Below are 27805 nucleotides of genomic sequence, written 5' to 3'. Positions count from 1 at the left end.
TGGGGGTGTATTACATCCAGTCAGGTTCAGGCAGGTGTCACTGCGGGGGATGGGGGACACTTCCCTCGGGTGCTCTGCCACCCCTCTGCAGTGTGTCCTCTGTGGATGGGAAGGTCTGGATGTCCACTTACTTCCAGCCTCTTCGTCACTCCTCCCCTGCAGCAGTTGGCCAGCTGCACAGCCTCAGCCGAGAAGCTGGCTCTGTCCTTGCTTCCCAGCGGCCCTGGGAATTGCCTCTAATCTCTCCTCTGCCTTCCCCTGCAGATGGTGATGACGACCCACAACTCTCCTGGGTGGCTTCATCTCCCTCCAGCAAGGATGTTGCGTCACCTACGCAGATGATCGGAGATGGTTGTGACCTCGGCCTTGGTGAGGAGGAAGGCGGCACCGGCCTGCCATACCCTTGCCAGTTCTGCGACAAGTCCTTCATCCGCCTGAGCTACTTGAAGAGGCATGAACAGATCCACAGCGACAAGCTGCCGTTCAAGTGCACCTTCTGCAGCCGCCTCTTCAAACACAAGAGGAGCCGAGACCGGCACATCAAGCTACACACAGGCGACAAGAAGTACCACTGTCACGAGTGTGAGGCAGCTTTCTCCCGCAGCGACCACCTCAAGATCCACCTGAAGACCCACAGCTCGAGCAAGCCGTTCAAGTGCAGCGTGTGCAAGCGCGGCTTTTCCTCCACCAGCTCTCTGCAGAGCCACATGCAGGCCCACAAGAAGAATAAGGAACACCTGGCCAAGTCAGAGAAGGAAGCCAAGAAGGACGACTTCATGTGTGACTACTGTGAGGACACCTTTAGCCAGACAGAGGAGCTGGAGAAGCACGTGCTTACCCTTCACCCCCAGCTCTCCGAGAAGGCGGACCTGCAGTGTATCCACTGCCCTGAGGTCTTTGTTGACGAGAGCACGCTGCTTGCCCACATCCACCAAGCCCACGCCAACCAGAAACACAAGTGCCCCATGTGTCCCGAGCAGTTCTCCTCTGTGGAGGGTGTGTACTGCCACCTGGACAGCCACCGGCAGCCTGACTCCAGTAACCACAGCGTCAGCCCTGACCCTGTGCTGGGCAGTGTGGCTTCCATGAGCAGTGCAACGCCTGACTCCAGCGCCTCTGTGGAGCGCGGGTCCACACCAGACTCCACCTTGAAGCCGCTGAGGGGACAGAAGAAGATGCGGGATGACGGGCAGAGCTGGTCCAAGGTTGTCTACAGCTGCCCCTATTGTTCCAAGCGGGACTTTACCAGCCTGGCTGTGTTAGAGATTCATCTGAAGACCATTCATGCAGATAAACCTCAGCAGAGTCACACGTGCCAGATATGCCTGGACTCCATGCCCACACTCTACAACCTCAACGAGCATGTCCGCAAGCTGCACAAGAGCCACGCTTACCCCGTCATGCAGTTTGGCAACATCTCTGCCTTCCACTGCAACTACTGCCCCGAGATGTTTGCTGACATCAACAGCCTGCAGGAGCACATTCGAGTCTCGCACTGTGGCCCCAATGCCAACCCCCCTGATGGGAATAATGCTTTCTTCTGCAACCAGTGCTCCATGGGCTTCCTCACCGAGTCCTCACTCACAGAGCACATCCAACAGGCACACTGCAGTGTGGGGAGCACCAAGCTGGAGTCTCCCGTTGTACAGCCCACACAATCCTTTATGGAGGTCTACTCCTGCCCTTACTGTACCAACTCCCCTATCTTTGGCTCCATCCTGAAGCTCACTAAGCACATCAAAGAGAACCACAAGAACATCCCACTGGCACACAGCAAGAAGTCCAAGGCAGAGCAGAGTCCAGTCTCTTCTGACGTTGAGGTATCTTCCCCGAAACGACAGCGTCTCTCCGGGAGTGCCAACTCCATCTCTAACGGCGAGTACCCCTGCAATCAGTGCGACCTCAAGTTCTCCAACTTCGAGAGCTTCCAGACCCACCTGAAGCTGCACCTGGAGCTGCTGCTTCGGAAGCAGGCCTGCCCCCAGTGCAAAGAGGACTTTGACTCTCAGGAGTCCCTCCTGCAGCATCTGACGGTGCACTACATGACCACGTCCACCCACTACGTCTGCGAGAGCTGTGACAAGCAGTTCTCCTCGGTGGATGACCTGCAGAAGCACCTGCTGGACATGCACACCTTTGTCCTGTACCATTGCACCCTGTGTCAGGAGGTCTTCGACTCCAAGGTGTCCATCCAGGTACACCTGGCCGTGAAGCACAGCAACGAGAAGAAGATGTACCGCTGCACAGCCTGCAACTGGGACTTCCGCAAGGAGGCTGACCTGCAGGTGCACGTCAAACACAGCCACCTCGGCAACCCAGCCAAGGCCCACAAATGCATCTTCTGTGGCGAGACCTTCAGCACCGAGGTGGAGCTGCAGTGCCACATCACCACACACAGCAAGAAGTACAACTGCAGGTTCTGCAGCAAGGCCTTCCACGCCGTCATCCTGCTGGAGAAGCACCTGCGGGAGAAGCACTGCGTGTTTGACGCAGCCGCAGAGAACGGCACGGCCAACGGGGTGCCCCCGACCTCCACCAAGAAGGCAGAGCCCGCTGACCTGCAGGGCATGCTGCTCAAGAATCCTGAGGCACCAAACAGCCACGAGGCCAGTGAGGACGATGTGGATGCATCAGAACCCATGTATGGCTGTGACATCTGTGGTGCAGCCTACACCATGGAGGTGCTGCTGCAGAACCACCGGCTCCGGGATCACAACATCCGGCCTGGCGAGGATGACGGCTCACGTAAGAAGGCAGAATTCATAAAGGGCAGCCACAAGTGTAACGTGTGCTCGCGGACTTTCTTCTCGGAGAACGGGCTCCGGGAACACCTGCAGACGCACCGGGGCCCTGCCAAGCACTACATGTGTCCCATCTGTGGCGAGCGCTTCCCCTCGCTGCTGACGCTCACTGAGCACAAGGTGACCCACAGCAAGAGTCTGGACACAGGCACCTGTCGCATCTGCAAAATGCCCCTGCAGAGTGAGGAGGAGTTCATTGAGCACTGCCAGATGCACCCCGACTTGCGGAACTCCCTCACCGGTTTCCGCTGTGTGGTCTGTATGCAGACTGTCACCTCGACGCTGGAGCTCAAGATCCACGGCACCTTTCACATGCAGAAGCTGGCCGGCAGCTCAGCCGCGTCCTCCCCCAATGGCCAGGGGCTGCAGAAGCTCTACAAGTGCGCCCTGTGCCTCAAAGAGTTCCGTAGCAAGCAGGACCTGGTCAGGCTTGATGTCAATGGGCTGCCCTATGGCCTGTGTGCCGGCTGCATGGCCCGTAGTGCCAATGGACAGGTGGGTGGCCTGGCCCCACCCGAACCTGCTGACCGGCCCTGTGCTGGCCTCCGCTGCCCTGAATGTAACGTGAAGTTTGAGAGTGCTGAGGACCTGGAGAGCCACATGCAGGTGGACCACCGTGATCTCACACCAGAGACCAGTGGGCCCCGGAAAGGTGCCCAGACGTCACCAGTGCCCCGGGTAAGTGCAGCCTGATAATCATTCTTGACCCGTCCTTCTTGGAGACCCATGGGTATCATATAAATGACACTCTTGCATGTGTACTTCCTGGGAGTATGCCTTCCGGCAACCCAGAGAGGCAGCATTGCTCATGTGAGTTGGGTATATCCCTTCTGCCCTGTTCATCCTCAGTTTGAGCCTCTGCATCACCATTTCCTCCCAGCTGTGCGCAGGTAGACATTTTTTTTTTGTCTCTCTGGGTCTTCTTTGTCAAGAGCTCATCTGTGTTATGGGAATAGTGACCACTCTGATTTCTTAAAGTTGTAGTGAGGGGCCAGTGACATGCAGAAAAAGTGCCCAGCACAGTGGATAATACCCAATCAACATTCCTTATGTGATAACTGGCATCTCTGCTATTTATCTGGCGTGAATTGATTACCTGGCTTATTGTATCTCCTTGAGTGAATCATGTCACAGCTCTGGATTCTCAACACAGATCCTAGTGATATCAGATAACGTCTGAGACATTGGTTGCGGGCATTGGTTGCGGTTGTATATGCTTGCCACAACCTCCGCTGACAATGTATCACGGGTAGCATCATGTTAGTTTATGGTATGGAGAAGACCCTTGGTATGGCATGGTTTGATTCAACCATCACCAATAGTTTGATACAGTCAACCAATTTGTCTGGTGCACCCCTTATATTTGGAGGTGCCTGAGCGCCAGGAGTGGATCCCACCTTTTGAGACTTATATACCCAGGAGAGCCATAGGCTCATAATGTATTGCTATGACTGAGGCAGAGGAAGTATGGGCTACTACTGAACCCACGAAGGCCTTGGTTTTAAGTTGGTGAGCACTTGAGGTGGTTTCAGCCTGCATGGCCTTGGGTGTCAGACAGCCAGGGCCAGAAATTCCCACCACATCTATGTTGTGTTTCCAGATGGAGGACATATCAGGTAGGTCTCAAGGGTGCCTCTCCCTGGAGGGTTGCTGCTGGAGCCACTGACAGGGAAGCAGGATGTGGAAAGCACCTGCCACAGGTGCTTGCTGAAACATGGCAGTGTTTGTTGAAGGTGTTTTCTCTCAGGATAGGAACCCAGATTCTAGGGAGAGGGCTGGAGAGAATGAAGGAACATCCCTCAGAGGATGTCCTCCTGCCCATGAATGTCATGGGTGGGCCAAATGAAGGCCCAGTGAGCCTATGAGACCTGCCTGTAGACACTTGGCTAAGGAAAGCATGCTCTAACAGAGAGAAGTGTAAAACCTGTTGGAAATTGGAGAACCAGAGGCCTCTCTGGAGGCTGTGGCACCCCTTTACTTCATGGAGAGTCAGCTAAGTGAAGCTTCTGCATAGGTTCAGCCGGGCACCTCTCAGAGATCCAGAGCATGGACACTGGTCTTGCTGCTCAGCTCTCTCTTTCCCCTGAGCCTTGGATGACCAGGGCACCATGGTTAGTTCTGGAGAATGTGGGGCTCTATAGTTAGAGAGGGGCCATTGGACATAGAGGTGGCTCCTATGCCGTCACTTCCATTCTAGCTGTGCTGGTCACTTGTCATCTGAGTGCCACCCCCAGCACATTTGGACATCATCGTCACAGAGGACATGAGCACAGCTTGATAAGTTTGGCTACCCAGACCTTAGCTGTCAAGAGGCAGAGGCAGGATTTGAACTCCTATTGCTCATATACTCTTGACCACCAATCTCCCCAGCCACTCTACGGCCTACCCAGCCTGCACGGGGATGCAGCTAGCAAGGAATGGAATTTAGGGCAGTCCTGTTCGTCTACAGGGCAGTGTGGCTGGGCTCTTCCTGCCCTTCCTGGGTGTATTCTGGCCTGGATTATCCGACTGTTTCAGCCCCTCCCACCATTGTCCTGGCACCAGAAGGCTGCTCTTGGCAACTCCAAATTCTGAGTACCTGGAACTTCCCCCTCCCCAGTCTGCCCTGCGTTGAACACCTCTTTTGGAAAACCCCTATTACATGAAGGGATCTCTCTTGACCCCCAGCAACAGGGTTGGTCCCCACAACAAGTAAGAGTCTGACTGTGAGGCCTCTGTTTTGGTAGAGGGGCTCCAGACTCAGAAAGATGAAACTAGCCAAGAATACACAGCTACATACATGAGGCGGATTGAAGCCTTGCTCTATCCCTGCCCAGGCCCTTCCCTCCCTGTCCTCAGGTCCACGTAAGAGGCACCAGGCTAGAAATCCCACTCCTGCCAGCTCAGAGGCCCAAACAGATGGACCTTTTGCAGAAAGGAGTTAGACAAAGCCTAGGTACCGCCTCATTCTAGCCGTTACCCCTGGGACCTTGCCCCCTGTCTGGGCACGCCTGGGGCCAGGGCCCCAGCTGTCTGTTCACCCACCCCTTGCTTCCCTCAGGAGTCACTCATGTTAGAGCAGACTCTGGGGGCTGTGGCAGGGGCTTGGGGGCTGGAAGGCTGGGACCCTTGGGAGTGTATCCATAGCAACCAGCTCTCAGAGGACTGGGTTCCTGTGGGGCCGAGGATGCTGTCGGCTGGAGCGTGAAGCATTGAGGTTTCAAGCTCCCCCCACCCCCGTTCATAAGTAATAACAACACCAATTCATCTCTAGCCAATATGGGCAGGCCTGAGGCCTCACTGCCTCAGCAGGTCCCGAGGCGATCTCCATTTTAGGTGGAGCAGAGCGGCCTGGGTACTCCCTTTGCCTGTTTTACAGAAGGGTAGTGGATTTCCAAGTGGGAGGTTTAAGCATGTGCCCAGGTCACACCAGCTTTCTCTTACCTAGACCAGGACTGTTTAGGGACATCTGGGTTGTGGAGTCCAGAAGACAAGCTCAACGAGTAACTCCAGAGGGAGCCTACCTGGTGGGGAGTCCCAGTCCCCTTGCTTATAGCATGGGGCTTGGACCAGGTGATCTGGCCTTGTGGAACTGCAGTGTGTCTTTCCCCAGTGTGGAATCTGTAATGGTTGTGAGGATTCGTTTTAAGCTGCCTGCATACACTAATGCTTAGTGCATGGTGAGGGCCAGCATGGTGATGAACTCTCTTCTCCCTTCCTGGGGCCCAGCCAGCTTCTCCCTGCCTCCCTCGCTTTTCTTTCTTATTCAAGGGAGATTTCTTTCTGTTCTAAAGCTGCTTAGGGTTGTGCCAGGGAGGTAGCCCCTGGCCACAGGCCCTGGGCCTCAGCTCTGGTGTTTCTGGACTGACCCCAGAGAAGGATCTTGTGACAGAGGAAGTGCTTTGAATATCAAGTCATCAAGTCCTACCTTTGTGTTCTATCTCCTAGTGAGGTCTGGGCTCAAGAGGAAGTAGAGATGAAGGTTTCTCTGGGATGTCAGTGAAGAAAGGCAGACCCAGTAGATGTTGGGTGAGCTGGGTGTGTGTGTGTGTGTGTGTGTGTGTGTGTGTGTGTGCGTGTGTGTGTGGTGTGTGCGCACACATTTGCTTGCATGCTAGTCATGCATGTACACTTATGAATCTAGCTAGGTACATTGGATATTCAGTGCATGTGTTTCTGTCATGCACTACTTGCGCTTCTGCTTGGGAGTGTGAGATGTGGCGTCGGCGTTCCAGTGAGAGCCAAGGGCATACACGTCTCTGCAGATGAGTTCGTCATTCATCTGTGCAACCTTGTGGATCCAGAAGGATTCCCTCCTTTAAGTGACGTCAGGCACATTATATATACGGATCTGTGCTGCAGAGAGCACTACACAGGGGTCATGGTTATGTGTGAAGAGGTTTAGATTGATGAGATGGAGTGAGAGAGGTCATGAGAATGCACACATGTGTGCATATGTATGTATGTATGTTTCCTTGTATGTGTGGACAGACGTTCCTCCTGGTCCCTTCTTTGGGAATCTTCTGAGACCTGTTTGCTCACCAGGAAGGACTCATTACTTACCAGTGCTCTCCCAGCATGGCCATATGTTTAGGGTGTTTATGGGGAGCCTGTCTTCCAGAACAAGCCTCTGAGGAGCCCAGCAAGTGCACTTCCCCCTCCTGCCCCTAGGCGGAGGATCAGGTTGCTTTGACTATAGACTATTCTCACAGTGGTCTAGAGTAGCCATGACTGTGACCTCCAGAGGCTTCTACCCAGGCAGAAGTGGGGGGGGGTCTCCTCCCATAGCCATGGCTTTGGCATCCTTCAGCCTCCTGCCCTCAAGCCCTGCAGGACCAGGTGGTGCCTGTCTAGCACAGCTCTCCTGACATCTTTCAGCCAAAACTTCATCCATGTACTCACTGGCTTCTGCATTCTTTCAGGCTCCCCCGGTTCTTACCTTTGCCGGGATGAGCAAGGTCGTTTAATGTGTGAGTCTGGATGACTGATTCTAATAGCAGAGAGGCCAAGGTGCCTCTGGAGTTGAGCTGAGATAGGGCCTGTGGAGTTGGGTTCTTCAACCCTGTCTTAGTCTGCACTCTTATACTGACCCTGCTCTTCCTGGGACCTTTCCAAGCTTGATGCCTGCTTCTGAGGCCAGTGTCATGGCTTGTACTAGGAACACCCTGAATTCCATGTAGTTCTGAAACACTGGGGGCTGTCAGAGGGATACTGGAGTCTAAGCAGGGGTACTCACACCAGAGCCTGTTCCACCTATCTATCCATCCATCTGTTTGTCCATTCAGGTTTTTCTTTCCTCAATAATAATCACAATAAAAGTCAAACAGACTATGTGTGATGGTGTATGTTTGAACTCCCAATACTGAGGAACTGAAGTGGAAGAATCCTGAGTCTGAGGGCAGTCTGGACTATGTAGAGACACTCTATATGGGGCTTCAAAATGGGAGGGGCAGTTTAACAAAACAACACGGAAGTTAATTAATTATCAGGCATTCCTCTGGCCAGGCTGTTGTGTTCAACAGGTCCATCTCATGAGTCTGTGCTGACCTATGGTGTGGACAGCACATATTCTTGCCTGCCCTCTGAGTGCTCAGGAAGTGATGGGGGAGCAGCCGAATCACTCACCCAGGGCCTGACAGTATGTTTTTGGCATCAGCTGGGGGACCTGACTAGCCCTGGATTCCTGGGGTGGGAACAGAAGGTTTCTCACAAGCTCTGACAGTGAGCTAGTTCTCCAAGATGGAGAGGGTGCCCCCAAGAGAGGAGCCTGCAGATGGTTCCTAGGTGGAGCTGGGCACTGAGCTCTCTAGTGACTCATGCTGGCTTTGTAGCTCAGAGAGGTGCCTGGGTCCTTAGCCAGGAGATTAGAAGCCCTACCTTTTCCAAAGGTGAGGGGGATCCCAGTACCCCCAGGAACCACAGTGGTCTATTACAAATCTTGGCCTATACAGAAGTCCTGTTACTACCATGCATATCCTTTTAAAATGCCCCACAGCCATGCATGACATGCATATCTGTCTGTATGGCAGAGATTTCATAGCTACATGTGCTGAACTATGAGCATGGAAACTTCTGCTGGTTTTCATCTTCATGCCTTCACTTACCTCCAAAAGCAGCTGGTAGTAACCATTATGTATTGTAAAGTAGCTGCAGGCACGCGGGGCCATGTATACCCAGGACAGATGACAAACTCCTGAGCTGTCCTTGAGTATGGAAATTGTTGGGAGCAGCATTCTCTGCTCCATCACAGAATTCTTAGGATGGGAAGAGCTTCCAGGATGAATGGATGGATGCTGTTTGAACAGGTTGTGTGTGTGTGTGTGTGTGTGTGTGTGTGTGTGTGTGTATAGATGAACAAATGAAAGTAGGTGTTGAAAGTGCATGTGTGGATGCTGAGGTTTGAGTAGATTTCTAAATGGGTTCATTACTTAGACTCTGTGTGTGTGTGTGTGTGTGTGTGTGTGTGTGTGTGTGTGTGTGTGATAGATAACTGAGAAAAGCAAACTCAGGAGAGAAAAGTCGTATTTTGGCTCACAGTTTCAGAGCTTTCACCCCAGGGTTACTTGGCTCCATATTTTTGGGTCCTGTAGAACCCTGGCAGAACACGGTGACAGCAGGTGCACATGCTAGAGGCTGTTCATCTTATGGTGGACAGGAAGCAGGGGCAGGGGACAGGATACTTTATTACAGGGCTAGTCCCCTATCCCCTCACACTAGACTCCACTTCTTACTACATAATGCCATCAAATATGGCTCTATCAAGGAATCACTCTATCAACCAGGCCAGCAGTCTTAGGATCCAAGCACTTTCCCAGATCTCATCAGTTGGCAGAACACAGCTCTCGTGCAAGAGATGGTATGGCGTCTGCTGCACAAAAACTGAAATGGCAGGGTACTTACAGATGGAAGGATGGACAGATGGATATATGGACTTGCCTTTATAAGTGGAGCAAACCTCCTTGACTCCTGAGAAAGCTGACCTTGGCACACAGCAAGGTTATTCCAATTCTAGCAGGGGAGCAGCCCCTTGGAAGGCAGCCTGTGCCTTGGTGAGGTAGAGTTGGGGAGGGAGGTGGGCAGAGAGTGGATTGGGATACCTGGGAGAGGCCAAGCCACTCTGGGGCATCTTGAGCCAGGCTTTTGGGGACATGGCTTTCTGTCTCTGCTTACCTGATTCCTTCTCTCGTTCCCAAACAGAAAAAGACGTACCAGTGTATCAAGTGCCAGATGACCTTCGAGAATGAGAGAGAGATCCAGATCCACGTTGCCAATCACATGATCGGTAAGAGACTGTCCTCCCATACCAGGACACTCCCCAGGGCTGCAGCTTGATGGTTCCTCGCCGTTCCTCACTTTTAGGATGGTGGTCTGTGACATTTCAGTGGGAGTCAAGATGGCAGGGTGAGAGTGCCCAAGCCTTCTTGTCAAAGGGCCACAAACAACCACTATCAAACTTTTGACAGCTGCTTCCATTTCCCAGCATAAATTTCCCTCCATTCTGTGACGAGTGCTTTCTGGTCAGTGAGCACTCAGGGGCAATTATGCTTCAATTCCGTGTGTCATGACATTGAATAGATTTAACTGCTCACGTCTCCCCACTCCACGAGATGAGTTCCTCAGACACACTGTCAAAAAGAGAACGCTCATAAAGTTGTGCCTGTTCTCTTCCTGTTCCCCTTCAAGTGGATTTGAACATTGGAGAATTCTCTCTTTAAAAGGCAAGTTTTCAAAAGTCTACAGAGCTCGGACACAGCCCAACATTTCCCAGCCTTCTGTGACTTCCTCCTGACCTTGAGCATCAGGGGATGGCTGGCTCAGAAGTGGAGGAGCTGCGGGGCTGCTCTGCAAGCAGACATTGGGCTTGGAATGCTAGGGGCCAGTTGGTGGTGTGATGGGATGGCTGTGTTTGACAGACAGTCCCAGCCTCTAAAAGATGGTGGAATACCAACTGGTACCCCACGTTTCTCTTAGACTTTTGATCACTGCCCAAATCCTGTGGCCTGAGCAGAGAGATTCTTGTCGATCAGAGCAGCCTGCCCCTGCCCCATCTCCATTTTTCTTCTTTCAGTATCTTTTCATTTGAGTTTTAACAAAATTCTTCATTGTGCATGTTCAGAAGCTACACATGCATGTCTTTGAATCTGAGCACACTTCTATAACTAGCGTCTCAATCATGAAAGCCATACGTCTCCAGTCCCCCAAATCAACTAACTCTCTTGACTTCTTAGGTCCCCTGCTACCAGTAAAAGGCTGCCCCTATCCTGTTGTTCCAAAGCAAGGTTGGGTGTATTTAGTTTGTTTCTTATGTGAATGTACCCCCACCCCCATTTCTACTCATGATGTCTGGAATCTTCTTCTTTTTCCAATGCTTACCTCTGTCTGAGGCTCATTCTTTCTCTTCAGGATGGACTATTCCATCATGGGCACATGCCTTTGTGTCTTGGCTCATTCTGGGTTTATTTTACAGAGTGTACTGCTATGACTAGGGCGCTGTACATGTCTATTGGTAAATGTATACATGCGGCCTTCATGAGGATGTGGGAATATATAAACACTGTATACTGTAGATGATAGAATGTGTCATACATACATAAGGGGGAATACGGGAACAGTCATGGACTTATTAGGTCACAAGTTATGTGACGCTCACCTTCAGTAGACAGTGACACATCCATTCTCAGAGTGGGATGGATGCGTGTTGCTCTAGTCAGCAGTGTGAAGCCTTCTGCTACTGTACATCTGTCATGTCATCCACATGCTACATGAAGAAGCTGCTGCAAGGTCCCCTTTAATGAAGATGGTACACATGAGCACAGGTCCCTTGGTCTCCACCCAGCTGTAGTGTACCCTGCTTAGTGGGTTCAGGTGCCGAGTGTCCTTGCTCACACCTCATCTGATCAACCTCTGTCTCCAGTGGCATGGAGTTTGTCTTCTGAAATGCGGAAAGCCTGACCATGTGTTTGGCGGGCTCACTGGTAATGAAGGGATAGGATGGGACAGGTGGGTTGACAGCGAGATTGGTGGCTTTTTAATGTCTTCTACCTGAAAGCCCCTGCAAAATATAGGAAGGGAAGCTGCCCTGTCAGTCACTGGCGGTGAGACCCTTCCTCAAGAGATCTAGGGAGCTGCAGATGAAGATACCTGAAAATGTTTGCTTCTGTAGCAGGTGGCAACATGGCTCCTGTTTGTAAGCATGGGGGGCGACAGTGGGCTAATTGGACCATGGTGATTACAAAGGTGCTTCTCCTCCCCTTTCTTTCCCACCTCTCCTTCATGCGAGGTCTGGAAAGCATGTGGCCTTGGGTGCAAGGCAAGCGGGCCACTCAGCACCAAGTACAGAACCTCAAAAGGAGAGAGTGATGGGCCTTTGGCTTTGTGTGTGAGTTCAGCTTCTGTGAGTAGCGTCTGTCTGGTGGCTGGACAGGGACCCTCACCTACACCTGTTTGCATCACTGTGACCTGGCCTGCTACCAGGACATGTGGGAGCTATTGGTCTCCAGCAGGTCAGAGTGGTAGGTCTTGGAACCAGAGATTTTAGTTTCCTATGCAGGGGGTATAACACTGATACCTGTGAGCCAGGTGGCTCAGGTAGTATCTCTCACCCTCACCTGTCCTGATGTCTGTGACCCAGGTGGCCCAGGTGGTGCCTCTCACCCTCACCTGTCCTGATGCCTGTGATCCAGGTGGCCCAGGTGGTGCCTCTCACCCTCACCTGTCCTGATGCCTGTGATCCAGGTGGCCCAGGTGGTGCCTCTCACCCTCACCTGTCCTGATGCCTGTGATCCAGGTGGCCCAGGTGGTGCCTCTCACCCTTACCTGTCCTTGCAGCTGCTACTCTTCTCTTACATTGTCACCCGGACCCATCAGAGAATATAAGTGAAGCATGATGATACGTTTTATGCCCTTCAGGGGCCATCTAGGGTAAAATGGCCTCAGCCTTGCTCTCAAGCTTTATAACATTGTGGACAAGATGCTGCAGGGCACCGAGGTGTAAAAAGGGACTCCCAGAAGGATGCTGACCACTAGTGTCCACTTGTCCCTGTGACATGCTAGGTCCTTTAGGTCAGTGCTTGTCCCTATTTTGTAAGTCTGGTCTTGCAGAGACTAAATGACTGACTCAGGATCTCATAGTTGATACACATCAGAGTCAGCTCAGACAATGGTCAGGCACTCTCCATTGGGCTTATAGCCCCTGACTGGATTGTAGTGAGAGAGACCATGGGTCCCTGTTTTTAGAGTAGGCAGACAAATATTCAGATTAGCACTGGAGTGATATTGATGCCCCCAGTTCAGGGACCTGTAGATCACAAGGGCCTGGGTGTTGAAGGATGATGAGGAGTTAGCTCTATGGTAGGGCTGTCTCTACAGAGGTGAGCTCAGCATAGGAAAAGAAGTCTTTCATGCTATTGTTTGGCCGTGAAGGATCTGCCCTTCAGAGGATGACTATGGGGCCAGCAGCGACAAGAGCAAAGTGAAAGAGACTTAATCTGATGGGACAGCACATGCTGTAGCATCATGGTGGTGAGAATGGGGAGGCAGTTTGCAGGCACAGTCACCGAGGGTTTCAAATATCAAGTGAAGGGGTTTAGATTTCAACTTGCCCTCTAGACTGGAATCCATTGTTGTGGTCATCTTAACCGATGTTCTGTTTGGATTTTCATGAAATTTTGGAAGAAGTGGCACCTGGTTTCTACTTCCGCAGAGGTAGAGCCTGTGGGAGCAAACAGTGGCTGTTCCCTGTGGGAAAGCCATGTAGACAAGTGTTCCCCAGGATCTGCAGCCTCACTAGGGTCCGCTGGATACTGCATAGAGCTGCATGGCTCATGTGTCCCCAACCTAGTCCCCATAAGGTCTGCATATATAGGATTGAGCTGAAACACGGGGAGCCATTGAAGATTTTGGAGTAGGGTGTGGCTTGGGCTGACTTGAGAATTTTAGGAGAACTAATCAGAGTGCAGTGTTTGGGGTAGAAAACAGATGGGAAGAGCACAAATCCCGCCTGCTGCCATTCAGGGGTGTTGAAGCAAGTATAAGTAGATAGAGTGACATTTAGCTGCTGCAGTATACATTGTGTAGAAGACCTGCACACAGGAGACCCGGGGTTGAGTTTGTTCTGCTGGCCTAGTAAATCTGCTGGGCCCAGAGTCCTTAGAGACGCTTGCTAAATGGCCTGAGTCCAGAGTGGCTGCCCTGGAGCTGGCCCAGAGTAACAGTTGCCCTCAGCGGCACCAAGGGGTCTTGTGTGGAAGTGGCACTGTTCAGCTTGGCAGCCTTCTTGTAAAGTCGGGGCACTTGGCGGGTCTGAGGCAGGTCTCCTTAGGGGCCCAGGCTGCTGGAGACCTCCCCAGAGGCTGCTAAACTAGCCTTTTGGTAGGGGAGGGGTGGGAGCTCTGAGTGGCTTTACTGCCTAGAGATGCTGGGACATGGGATAACTTAGGTCACATCTCCTCAGAGGCCTTTTTCTTTTCTTTTTTTTTTTAATTTATATCTTTATTTATTTTTATTGTATGAATGTTTTACCTGCATGTACGTCTGTTTGCTGCGCATGTGCCTGGTCCCTGAGGAGGTCAGATGAGGGCATCAGATCCCCTAGAACAGTAGTTACAGGCAGCTAGGAGCCACTGTGTGGTTCTGGGTCCTCTACAAGAGCAGCAGGTGCTTTTAACTGCTGAGCCATTTCTCTAGCTCCAGAATTTTTCTAATAACCCTCCCAGTGCTGCTGGGGTAAGGGGACTTTGGATCTGCTGGAGACAAGGATTTTTGGAAGCTTTTCAATACATGGTCATCTTTGAAATCTCATGTCCCCACAGGGCTGAATCCCTGCAATGGGCATATAAAAATCTTTGAGAAACCCATTGCCCTGGCAGCCTGGCTTCTTCTTGATTGCAAATAAGCATCATTTTTTTTGATTCTTTGGGATGGAGATACTTGGTAAAGAATGGATGAATGCTCCCAGAACTTGCCCTCAAGATAAGAGTCTTGCTGTGACCTAAGGGGGTTACTACGCCATTAGACTTCTGGACAATCTTACTCAGGGCCTCATGGGCCTCTGGGGGGAGCTCCAAGGAATTCAGGTTAGGGAAGGGCGGTCCTTGAGATGTTTCGTCAGGATGGTTTGCCCTCAGTGTCCTTGGACAGTTGTTATGGGCTCTCTGGAAGGCAGTCAGGCAGGGCCAGGCTTTTCCCATGGGCCATTAGTCATGTCTTGCTGGCCTCTGTCCCTGGGTGCCTGACAGGGGCTGGACAAGAAAGGAACCTTCTGCTTAGGATGTAAGCTTACCCTAGTATTGAGCCGTGTGTGTGTGTGTGTGTGTGTGTGTGTGTGTGTGTGTGTGTGTGTACGCGCCTGTGCGCGCGCGTGTACACACACACACACACACACACACACACACACACACACACACACACGTGCTGGGGGGGGCAGGGAGCAGGAGAGAGAAAGAGAGAGGAGTGAGCTCCCCTGGTGATGTTTCTAAGTGAGAGTCCAGCCCACCCTTCTTGGTGCCCCCAGGAGGTCTGGGACCCCCTGTGGGCCCAGCTCACCTCATTTTAGAGGAAAGTTCTGACTGGTCCAAGAGGGAGAGTTTGGAGTGGAAATCAGTGAAATTTCCCTCACACCAGGGAGATACAAAACTCTCAAATCAAACTGAAGAGGTTACCATGGAAAGGGAAAGGGGCCCCCTGCCAGGCTCTGTAATGGTGCCTTTGATTCTGGTAACACCAGACCTGAGCCTCTGTTCACCTCAGGATGTGATGAAAAGTCTCCTTCTCTGGAGACTGGGGTTCGGGTTTTGGAATTGTTCTGTCAGACTGAACAGACAGCCACAGCTTAGCCAAAGGAGAAAGCAGGCAGGACTCAGTTTCCTTAACTGAACCCTGTTGGTATGTTCCAGAAAGCTGTTGGCCAGGCACTCCAGCCCTTAATTTGTGCAACCCTCATTTTCCTGATGTTTGTATGTTTTCAAGAGGATAAAAGAGGTCTACATTTGGGGTTTTCTCTATGAGTAAACCTGTAACATCAATGAACCTTGCTAAAATCCCTTGTGTGTTCTGAGGAACTGCTAGTTGAGCTGGGCACGTGATAACTTCAAATTCACCAAAATGTCACCAGTCTCAGATATGGAAACAACATTCAGGTGTGTTGGTCAATTTGAGTGTGCCAGGAAGGCTTCTGGGAGTTGGCTGCATTTAACCAGAGTCTACAAAAATAACAGGAAGTAACGCGTGGAGGGGTGTCAGTGGGAAAACAGTTAAGACCATGGGAGAGAGAGGCTGCCTTTGGGAGGTATCTGCAGACACTTGAGCACTGTGAGGTAGGTGGGAGAAGGCGTGGCTGCTGAGTTTAGGCACAGCAGAGAAGTTAGGAGTGATTTACAGGTCTTGGGTGACCTGCTCCTGAATGCCAGGTAGAAGAAGGTATTGTTCTAGAACAGGAGCTTTAGGGCTGGCAAAGTAGTTGGTAATGACCAGTTAAATCTGGTGAGGCTTTATCAAATGTCAGGCTTATCCTTCACTTTCTGTGTGTGCTGATACACCAAGGTCTGTGGCATCCTCTTCTGTCCCCTCCACAATCCCCCTAGGCTACTCAGAAAGTGAGAACTATGAGAAATTCCAGGGTGGAGATCTGAACTCAGGCCACAAGACAACCTGCTTGCTAGACTGTTGTTTGCTAGCCTGAACGCAAGAAGTGGATCTGAACACCAGTTGAGACAGCAGAGGGATCTTTAAGAAGGGTGTGAGGGGCACGCCATTCTGGCAGACAGGATGGTGTCCCTGGGAACAGTGTTGGTTCAGTGTGGAAAACTAGAGAAGTCTTTGGCAAGAAGTGTCATTGTGTTGTGGGTGTGAGTGGGGTTAGGAGAGGCAGTGGGAAGAAGTTGAGGGGCATAACCAGTGTCCCCAGCACTCTCCAGCTTGGAGAAAAGGATGAGAAGCAAGAGCTGAGAGGTGTAAATGTCTCAGGAAGTGTGGGCCATTTGCAGAAGGAAAAACTCAAGGGTGTTACCTGCCCAAGAAGAGAGTACCAGTAGGCATGGCAAGTTAGATGCCAGGAAGTAGTAGCCACAAAGCTGATATTGAATGGTGAAGGACAGGCCTAGTACCATCTTACATGCACCAGATCATTAAGTATGTCCATCCTTTCTTTCTCTCACATCCCCATGGACTTGGTGGCCTATGGTGTTAACTGATTTAATGCCCTTTGTGGTCATCACACTGCTTGGCTCAGATTCCCTTGAATCTGCTTCCTGCTGATACTTACCCAGGGTGATAAGAGAGAGACATCAAGGATCCTGTGGCCAGTGGTAGCCCCAGAGCATGCAGAGCATGGTCTCCTGTGTCCTGAGCATCCAGTAACTATCAGAGCCTCATATTAGTTCTGGACACCAGCTGTGTCTTCCTTCCTCGTGGGCCTCTGAGGCCTAGTGGGGAGCACTGCAAATCCCTTCGCCAGCTGGAGCTGCCCTGACTGATTGGCTTTGTAGTGTTGTGCCTGTGTTGGGGTTTGGGGGGGTCCTAACTTACCCACCTTGGGACACAGAACTGGGGAGAAGGGGAACGGATTCCTAAAGGTGAACAGCATGACCTTGTGAGCCTGGGGCACAACTGAGAACCCTAAACATCCTTTAGGAAGCTAGTGCTTTGAGTTTAGCCTGTAGATTTTTTTTTTTAATTTACTAAATCTACATTTCACTATCAAAAGTTTGCTCAGTGTATAAAGGTGTGAGTAATTCAGAGAAGTGGAGACTTACTGAATGTAGAACCTGTAAAGGCCACGGTGGTGAGAGCAAGGCCCGTCCAGGCAGATACTTGCATGGGGTTCCTCTAGCTCTTCTTCTGCAGTGCATCCCAGTTTCAATATGAATAGAATTCTAGGCGAGGTGTCAGAGAGTTTGCCCTTGGTTTATGTCACAGCAAACTCTGAGCATGCATAGGAAAGACTTCGGGTATGGCTGCATCCAGAGGTTTCTGTGATACAAGACCACAACCCTAACTCAACAGCTCATGCAAACCAGCTGACCTATCTGTGGCGTTGGGAAGCTTGCATCCCAGACCTCAGCTCAGGAGTGTCTTACTCCCGAGGCCTGTGGGACATGCACAGGCGTGGCTACAACCAAAGGGGTTTCTATTCCATTTGTTCCTCCATTCCTGTGTGCCAAGCACCAAATGTCACAGCCAGCAAAACGGTTCCTGCCACCTGGAGGTGACAGCAGAATGAGGAGCAAACATGAAGAAAGAAGCATAGGCGCTCACGAGAGCTCACAACTGTCTGTAACGCCAATTCCAAGGGATCTGACACCCTCGTACAAACATACATGCAGGTAAAACACCAATGCACATAAGATAAAAATAAGTTTTAAAAATGTTAGTTTGATCCACTTTTTAAAACTTGTTTGTGGCTTTGTTCCCTTCTCCGTCTGACGTCCATAATGATAACCTTACCTTGATGCCCGATACTGGTATTTGTCAACCTGCTCCCCCACCCCCACCCCCTTTAGTTTTCAGTCTTGTTAGAGATTTGTCAATTTTATTGATCTTTTCCAGGAACCAACTGTTTGTTAATTAATTTTCAATTTTGCATTTTCTATGGTCTGACTTCTGATCTCCTCTGTGCTGTCTCCTCCCTTCTGCTTGCTTAAAGCACATTATTTTTCTAGGTTTGGTGTTGAAAGTTGGTTGAGAGATTTTATCTTCTCTGAGCAATTTCCTATCATAAATTTCCCTCTTGGCGGTGATTTAGCCAAGCTTTTCAGATTCTTAACATATTATAGTTTAATTTTCATTCAATCCAATATAGTTTATCGGTTTATTTAGTGCATGTGTGCATGTGTGTTTGTGGTTTATGTACACACATGCGTGTATGCATGCAGAAGCCCAAGGTGGGTGTCAGGTGTCTCACGCTATTACTCTTTGCCATATTCTTGAGACACAGTCCCTCACTGAAACTGGAGCTAGGCCCATAACACTGGGGTTACAGGTAGTTATGGTCAGGCCTGGCCTTTTAAATGTGAGCACCAGGGATTTGAACTCAGGATCTCATGCTTGCATGATAAGCACTCTTAACCACTGAGCCATCTCTTGAGCGCTAATTTGGTATAGTTAAAAATTTCCCCTGAAGCTCCTCCTTAGTCCCTGTTTATATGGAAGTACATTATTCAGTTTGCAAGTGTTTGGAGTATTTCATGTGTCCTTTGCATTATTAATCTCTAGTTATATTTCATCATGTTTGGAAAAAGGACTATGTACGACTTCTCTCCTCCTTCCCTTCCTTCTTCCTCTTCTTCCCTCTCTTTTCTTCTTTCTTTCTCTCTTTTTTCTCTCTCTCCTTCCTTCCTTCCTTCCTTCCTTCCTTCCTTCCTTCCTTTCTTTGTCTCTCCTTCCTCTCTCTCTCTCTCTCTCTCTCTCTCTCTCTCTCTCTGTCTCTCTCTCTCCTCCCTTCTCTCTCTCTCTCCTTCCTTCTCTCTCTTCAGTGGCTTTGAACTCCTAATCCTTCAAAGGTCACTGTTAGGTATCTTCTGTTGCCTTCCATTTTATCTTATTTTGGGTCAGTATCTTTCACTGAGCTTATAGATTCAGTTGGACCAAATGACCCCCAGTCCCCAGAAATCTGAAGCCAGGTCCTTGTGCTTGAGTGGCAGCCACTTTATCAGCTGAACCATCTCCCTAGTTCCTGCATGGTTTTAAGAATGGTTTCTGTAGGTATTAAATATATACATTATATATATAAAGCATTTACAGATATGGTTTATGTCATATTACCAGTTCAACTGAAATGTAGAAAACACTACCTTTCTGGGTTTTATTGTAATCATTCTTAGTTATTTATTGTCTGTATTTCCAGAATTACTATCAGTGTTAATTTAACTTTTTGTTTTGTATCAAGGCTCGTTTAGAAAACTTAAGAAGAAGATGGAAATTGTGAATATTCCACGGTCTCTCTGTAGGGTGTTCCTCCCCTATTCACGTTTCATCTTTGGCCATTTTCTTCCTTTCTGCCTAGAGAGAGCTTCCTTCAGTCTTTCAGTGAACACCGGCCTTCTGCTCACACCTTTTTTTAGTCTCCTCTTTCTGAGACTACCTTGATTCTTTCCCTTTGCTATTGAAGGAGACTGGATGGATGGCTATAGGGTGACTGTTTCTTTTCTTTCAACATTTGGGAAATGCACCGCTTCCTCCTCACTTTTTTGGTTTCTACTGAGAAATCCCATCCCCTGAGCTGTTCCATAGCTGCTGTAGGCGAGGCACTGCTCTTCTCGAGCCGAGTCGGTCTTGGTGCGGATTCCCTTCTTCAGTGATTCACTCCGTGTTGTGGTCTGAATGTACATGTCCTGCACAGGCTTGTATGTTGGAACACTTGGCCCCCGGTTGGTGGTATAGTTTTGGAACCTCTAGGAGGTAGAACCTTACTGCAGGAATGGGTTCCTGAGTGGTGGACCTATGGGTTTAAGGCCGGACCTGGTTCCAGATTCACTTTCTGTACTTCTAACAAGCATCTCATGTCTGCTGCCATGAACTCCATCCTGCCTCCACACCGCAGTGGATTACATCCTCTCAAAATCCATCCTTCCTCTCTCAAGTTGCTTCTGTCAGGTCTTCTGTCTCAGTGATAAGAAAAGTTAACCATCAGCTGGGCATAGGGCCATGTGCAGGAGGCAGAGGGAGGAAGAGCTCTATGAGTTTGAGACCAACCTGTCCCTCTACATTGTCAAATCCAGACCAGGCAGGGCAACACAACAAGTTCTCATCTCAAAAGTGTCACAATAGACAAAAGCAGCAAACAAACAATCCCAAGTAAGCACTCAACAGAGAAGTGACTAAAGCAGTCAACTTCTTGAATAGATGTACAAGTTCCACCAAATCTGATATTGCTCAGTTGAAAAATCAAGTCCAAAGACTCTGCTTTTCTTAAACTGAGCAGCACGAATATTGTAATTCCAGCAATCTCTGCTGCTCATGTCCTTACTCTCTGTTTGTTGAGACTGGGTCACTCTGCTTGCTGTGTCATGGATTCATTTCTTAGTCTCCTATTAATTTCACTCTGACTTTTCCTAAGATTTTACTTTTCTTTTATACTTTCTAGTAAGTGCTTTTTTTTTTAATTTAGTTTGCGTGTGTACTTGCATGCTTGTGTGTGAATGCATGTTTGTGTGTGTGCGTGTGTGCATATAGGTGTGCATGTATGTGTTTTTGTGTGTGTGTGTGTGCACGCACACATGAATGTCTGTATTTGCATGCTTGTGCTTCTTTGTGAGTGCATGTTTGTGTGTGTGTCAGCAAATGTGTGTGCTTGCATGCTTGTGCTTGTATGTGTGTGTGATTGTGTATGTGAGAGCTTGTGTGTGTGTGTGTGTGTGTGTGTGTGTGTGGTTACGTGCACGTGCATGTTTGTGTGTGTGTGTAGGCCAGACAGAGGTTGACGTCGGTGCATTCTGTCACTCTCCACTGTAGTTTTTGAGATAGGGCCTTTCAGTGAAACTGGAGCTCCCTGTTAGCTAGCCTGGCTGGCTGGCAAGCTCAGAAATCCTCCTGTCCCAACTCCCACCTCCAGCACTGGGGTTATAGAAATGTGCCACTGTGCCTGCCCTTTTATGTGGCTGCCAGGGACCCACAGTCAGGTCTCATGCTGCAAGCCTATTCACTGAGCCAGCTCCAGCCCAGCTCAGTGCTTCTTTGTATCTGTGTCTTTGATGAGACTTTCTGTTTTACAGGGTGTTCATAAGTGTGTGTTAAAACATTTTTTTTAATTTTTGAGATTATAATTCCATAATTTCTCCCTTCCTTCCCCTCCCTCCAAGTCTTTCCATGTACTATTTGTTGGTTGTTTTCAAATCCATGACCTCTTTTCAATAATTGCTGCTACGTGCATGTGTGTATGTATGTCTACACATATAATTCTCTGTATAAAACCTACTGAGTCTGTATAATCTTGCTCAAAGCAGTTTTTTCAGAGCTGGCCATTTGGTATTTTCATAGTGGATCCTTTATGTTCTTGGTTGCTGGTTCTGCCATCGCTATCATCTTAATGAAAGTATACACTGATTATTTTTTCATTCCATTTAAGATCTTCCTGGGTTTTGGTAGTGTGGATGTTCTATTTTTTGATTGCTGGGTTTTTGTTTTTGTTTTTTTTATGGTTCCGGGTGTTGGATACAAGGCCTGGTGTGTGCTAAGCATGTGTTACTTTACCTCTGAGTACTGGGGGTGGATGGTTTTTGAATCCTTCATGTTTTGGATTAACTGGTGAAACACTGGCTCTTACTTAGACCTTATGCCTCCTCTGGGTTTTTCTGTTACACCTTAGGGAAGGGGAGAAGGCACAGGCACCCTCTTTACAGCCAGGCATGGTAGAGTTAGTCTCTCAGCTAAGCCCCAGTCGCTGCCATGGTAGTGGTGGCAAGCCACTTCATCCCTGCTCTCTGGTTGGTTCCCACTGTCACTAGGAGAGTGTGTGGCAGTCCCTTGCAATAATTGGTCATTTCCAGTAGAAGGAACATCTTGGCTCTCTCCTTAGACCTCCCTGACCTCAGTGTAACAGGGGACATAGGTCATATTGATGACTTGTTAACACTGCCAGCAGGAATCCCATTTTTTTTTTTTTTTTTTTTTTGCAAAAATATTTTTTTAAAGCATTAGTGGATGTTTCTGGGTTGCTAGTCTCTCCGGCTCTAAGCCTGAAGTATATATAAGGCAAAAAGAAAGTTTGAGATCTTTGCATCTACCATTATTTGGGTCCTGACGTCTCTAACAGGCCCTCTTCTCATCTCATGTCAGAATGGCCTTGTTACTTTCGTATACAGTTTCCAATATCAGACAGAAGATGTCCCACCCATCCAGAAGCTGAGCCTGCTATCAGGAGGATCAGCAGTGTCTCAGAAACATGGCTCAAAGGTCTTTTGGAGAGGAGTGACATTGAAACCTGGGCAGGATCACTTCCAGTCCCCTGCCTCTCACAGAGGTGAAGGAAGGTCTGCTGTGTAGGCCCCCGCTCTTTGGCCCTCAGTGCTGTAAATCAGGCCCAGCAATGCCCAGCATGAAGTAGATGGTAATGAGACCTTGTTCATTCCTCCGTGTGGTCTTTCTCTTTCTCCCCGCCAACCATTCTTCACACTCTGATGTTATCCTAGGAGCTGATGGGGTGGGAGCCTCCCTTGCTCAATATAGAGACAGATGCTGGACTGAACCAGATGCTAGGCCAATTCAGGCTGTTTTGGAGGCTGGGCATCAGGAGATCACTGAAGTAGGAGCTAGAGGGGGAGAGAGAGCTCTCTAGGCCCTGTAGCTGTGGGCTGCAAGCTGTTATGGGACTTAGAATTTCATGGGCTACTTGGTTGTCTTGTCCCTTTGCAGGGGGACAGCTCTTGTGCAAACAGTATTTACTCAGCTGAACATTCTCAGCATCTTCTCCCATCCCCAGGGTATTGTCTCAGGAACCTGCAGCTACAGTCAGCACTTGGGTAGGTACTAGAGTCAGGACACTTCCGAGTCTGCTAGGCAAACGAAAACATGACAGATTGTTTTTGAAGCATCAAATGCAAATTGTCAACATGAACATATTTCTGGACTTAACAGTTGAATGTGTGAATTAATTACAGACCTGTTCTGAAGCAGCAGCCTTGCTCGTACTGTCACTGGACTGAAACAACCCTGTTGCTCAGCCCATCTTTTCCAGGAAAAGGATTCTGCTTGCTGTTCTTTTAAAGTTGGGGTGGTGGTACTGATAGAAATGCAAGAGACTGGCTTCCAGAAGACATTTCAGTTGGCTGATCCATCCTCAGCATCTCGTTCAAGACTGGATGCCTATATGTCAGCAAGCATAGTTTAAAAAAAAAAAAAAAAAAAAAACCTCTGTAGCTTTAGTGAACCTTTAAAGAATACAAAGGTTGAGGTTCTCTGTCCACTCAGCCTCATTTTTATCAAGTCTGAATTTTTGACTTGCTCACCCTGCACCACCCTGCACAGGCTGTAGTGAGCAGAGAGGTCCCCTTTATAGTATAGCAACCACAAAACACTTTCGAGTGGGCTTTGTACAAGGCTTTCTAATAAGGAAGACTTCTTTGAAGGATGAACACCCTTAGCTGCTGCCGGTGTGAACGGCTTTGTCTATTGTAGCGTGTGCCTTTGATATCTATTTAACCAAGAAAGAGAGGGTGAGTGTGTCCCTGCAGGTCATTTGGGGTTCAGATGCCTGCCTTTGACTCTTCTTCCAGATGACCCTCTCCCCCCCTTTTTTTTTGGCTGTTAGCAGAAAAGGTGTCCCCACAGGACACCACTGAATGATCGCTGTTCAGGGTCAGATGGCCTTTGCGTGGCTTGTGCCATCTCTGCCTGGAGTCTTGGGAACCCTGTTTCTGGGACAGCAGGACATTGCTCAATGAAAGAAAATGGGTAACAAGGATGTCCTCTTGGTTTTCTTATGTCCCAAGGCCATGTGGTCACATGTGCTGGACAATGATACAGGGCCAGTATTTGACCCAGGACTTCCGTTATGGATATAAAAATACTGGTGTACTTCCCACTGTCTTGGGGTTCCCCTCTGAGGCCCAGCCTGCAGGCCCTCCCTTGATACTTGAGTCCTCAGCCCAGGCCACACAGCTAAAGAGTTAGCCTATATGGAAATGGCCTTGATGTTTCTCTGCTCCTGACCCCAGAGATGGGGCTTTTCTATAGCATGGCCGTTCTTGTTGACTTGCTCAGAGCCATTCCAACCACAGTGGGAGGTATGCATACAGCTACAGTGCAGCCCTTCTGCTCCATTCACTGACCCTGGTTATCTTGAGCACCCTGTCCTAGGTGTGGTGATCTCATGGTGGCTGAAACCCCTCTTGGAAGAATCTTCTGCTTTCTGCGTCAGGCAGTTTGGTTGGTTTTGTCATCAGCACATCTGTCCTTCCACAGCCTACTGGCTACTGTTAGGCAGACTCTGAAAACTGACTGACCCTTGTCAGTCAACCCTAGGCTGAGTATCCACCACCTGTCATCTATCACCTTGGCCTTGAAATTGTCTTTCTTTAAAATGGAAATTAACTAGCAGGGGAGGGGTATGCAGAAGTGTTCCTTGCCCAGCTCACAGCTTTCCAGAGCTAAGGCAGGCTGGTAGGCCTCATTTAGTAAGAAATTCAATTTCATTTTCCTGATGTGAGGTAGAGGGTGTCCCCTCTCTGTTTAAGAGTGGCTCCAGACTTGGTTCTGTCTCGAGAAGGAAGGCTGGGTATTCTCTGTGTTAGAAACAGGGTTTGAATGGTCTGTATATTCTGCCAAAGCTAAGAAAGTCAGAACCAGACAAGGGGAAACACTTGCCCGAGGTCACACAGCTGAACAGAGATGACTGAATACAGAGCACCCCTGACATCCCTGAGTTCTGTTTCCTGTTTTATGAAAAATGTCTCCAGCGTACACTTCAAATGTATGATCTCACTTATACATTCAGCAAATGTTTGAAACTGTCCTCTTTGAATGACAGCTTCCAGAGGAGGAGCCTGGTATTCTGTGTGCTTGAACAAGCATTCCTGCCCTACCTCCAGGATTTGTATCATGGGGAGGTGTGGAGGATTCTGGGCCACACCACACCTGCTGTTGCTGACTGAGAAGCTCGGTGGGAACCTTGGAGCTGTTGAGAGACTCCAGAAATGAGGCCAGCAGATATGTCTCAAATCATAATCTCACAGCTGTACTTCTTGCGGGTGCCCTTGGGCCTCGGGATGAGAGGTATCCCTGGGGGAGTGGAGACATGTGGCTGGGGGCTCTGCTCTGCAAAGAAGGTTTTGTAGATTTTATGGATAAGTTCGGGAACCTCTACCCGGGAACCCCTTGCTGCTCTCATCATTTAGAGGTCTTGAACACTTTGCGTCAGCCTGCCCTGGTGGGTGGTCTGCAGAAGCCTTCAGCCCTTGAGACCCCAGGCTCCAGTGCCTGAGGTGGACACTTTCTCAGTTGGCTCAGCAGACTGATGGGTAGCCAGTAGGTTTCGGTGCTCTTCAAGATCAAAGTGGGAGGAAAGTCGGGAGACAGTGCACAGGAGTCCAGGCTGCCTGCTTAAGTGTCTTCGTGTAGTCTCTGACCTCTGACATACTTTTTATTGCTTCCCCATCACCAAAATCTGGGTGCAGATCCTCCACTTCTGTGAGACTCCTTGGCCCATCATGCATATCTGCTGGCCTTGCTTCTGTCTAAAGCTTTCTCTGGCATTGCGGACCATGCTGGAGGGGGTTGGCTAACTGTGCATTTGTCTATCTCTTGCCCTGCCTCTGCTCCTATCAGGTATGAAGGGACAATTTGCAGAGTAAAGATGGAGGCAGGATGGGTACTTTGTGACATTCTTATATAAACAGGTCAGGGATAAATCCCTCCTCCTAATGCCACATACCAGTGTGGCCCGAGCATCAAACATGAAGTGGAAGACTTGGGGGTCTTGGAATAGGTGTTCTTTTAAATCATGAACTTCGTATCTAACTTCCTGGAGAAATGTGTTACCTGTATGGCGTTTCTACCGAGGTGACGTTTAATTGACATACAATTGTTTGTACTTCACAGTACAGGTGTGCAGGCTGAGTTCTTTTAGGCAGTCCCTGATAACCGCAGTGGTCTAGGATCTCAGGGATAGAATTGTCACTTGGCCATGGTCTGGGACCCTGTCTTTCATGGCTGTAGAATCTTCTTCCCACTTTGGCACTTTAGGAAGCTGAATTGCCTGGGCACCGTGCTGCTGGAAAGGCTTCCGCTCCGTGGCTGGCGCATCTCGCGTGCCCACGGCTCTGCTGCTAACCTTTGGGGTTTTCTCACAAAATAGAAACTCTTTGTAGGTCAGTTTGTCAGTAATTTTGGCAGCTGTGGGGCTGCCAAGGGAATGAGGCATGGTTCCCACTCGTCTCTCATGTTCGGTTTAGAGACTTTTTCAGAGCTCTTCCCCGGGAGGCCCACTCACCCCTTCCGGAAACGAGAGCCACTTTTCTCTGACCTGGTTTTGAATCAAGCAAGGAGTGATTCCTAGATGCTGGAGATGCCGGTCCTCACCTGGCTTGTGGCTGAACTCCTGCAGCTCCAGTCTCCTGGCTGGGCCAACCTCTTGTCAAGCACATTCCCACAAGGGAGGGACAGTGTGTACCTGTCCCCGTGGGATCACTGAATCCACCAGAACCTCCCTATGCAGGCCTGCCTCTTGATTGACAGCAGCACTGGACAGTGGACAGCACTTGTGACCTCTGCCTCACACCAGCCTGGATCCTGAGGTTGGAGAGCATATAAAGGTCTTATGAGACGTTCCCTACAACAGGGGCTGTGGTAGGACTGCTCGCTGAGCCTGTGAGGCTGGTAGAGATGTGTTGTCAGAGAGACTGGCAGTTCAGAAGGAGGTGTCCTAGAGAAGTCAGGGAGAGCCTCCTGGTAGAGGAATCAGTGAACTGGACTCTGGTCTCTCATTGATCATTCTGGGACCCAAGCAGAGTGAGGCTGAGAATAGACTGCCTCTGTTCCAAGCCAGGAAGCTGAGGGCACTGTTGAGTGTGGAATAACATGATGGCTTAGAAATTCAGTTCTGCTCAGGGCTTGAGAGACAGCTCAGCGGTTAAGAACACCGACTGCTCTTTCAGAGTACCCGAGTTCAATTCCCAGAACCATCAGGGTGGCTCACAATGTTTGTAACTCCAGGCCCAGGGGACCAATGCCTTTTCTGCCCTTCTCAGGCACCAGGCACACACATGATACACAGATATACATCCAGGCAAAAGACTCATGCATGTTAAGTACTCTGAAATCCAGATACTCATATATATTAAGTAGATAGATACATAGATAACGTAAAACCGGGTGGTGGTGTACACCTTTAATCCCAGCACTAGGGAAGCAGAGATAGTTGGATCTCTGAGTTTGAGGCCAGCCTGGTTTACAAAGTGAATTTTAGTACAGTAAGCCAGGATCATGGAAACTCTGTCTCAAAAAACCAAAAAAAATGAGAGGAAAGGAGAAATGAAGAAAGGAATGAGGGAAGGGGAGGAAGGAAGGAAGGAAGTTAGTTCAGTAACTGAGTAGCA

At 49.5% G+C, this 27805-nt stretch overlaps 1 protein-coding gene across 6 annotated transcripts in view; it reads left to right on the top strand.

The window, feature by feature from the left end:
- The window catches only part of Znf423 (zinc finger protein 423), a 297120-nt gene that overhangs the window by 175091 nt on the left and 94224 nt on the right, over nt 1–27805 (top strand). For all 6 annotated transcript variants that reach the window (XM_076915562.1, XM_034522804.2, XM_034522803.2 and 3 more), the window contains 2 exons: nt 265–3479; nt 9978–10062. In XM_076915562.1, the coding sequence (XP_076771677.1) occupies nt 265–3479; nt 9978–10062 (3300 nt within the window). The remainder of the gene's footprint in view (nt 1–264; nt 3480–9977; nt 10063–27805) is intronic.

The sequence above is a fragment of the Arvicanthis niloticus genome, chromosome 18 (genome assembly GCF_011762505.2).
Source record: "Arvicanthis niloticus isolate mArvNil1 chromosome 18, mArvNil1.pat.X, whole genome shotgun sequence".
Lineage (NCBI taxonomy): Eukaryota > Metazoa > Chordata > Mammalia > Rodentia > Muridae > Arvicanthis > Arvicanthis niloticus.
Note: the sequence above shows the minus strand (reverse complement) of the source record. Positions and strands in the feature narration are given on the sequence as shown.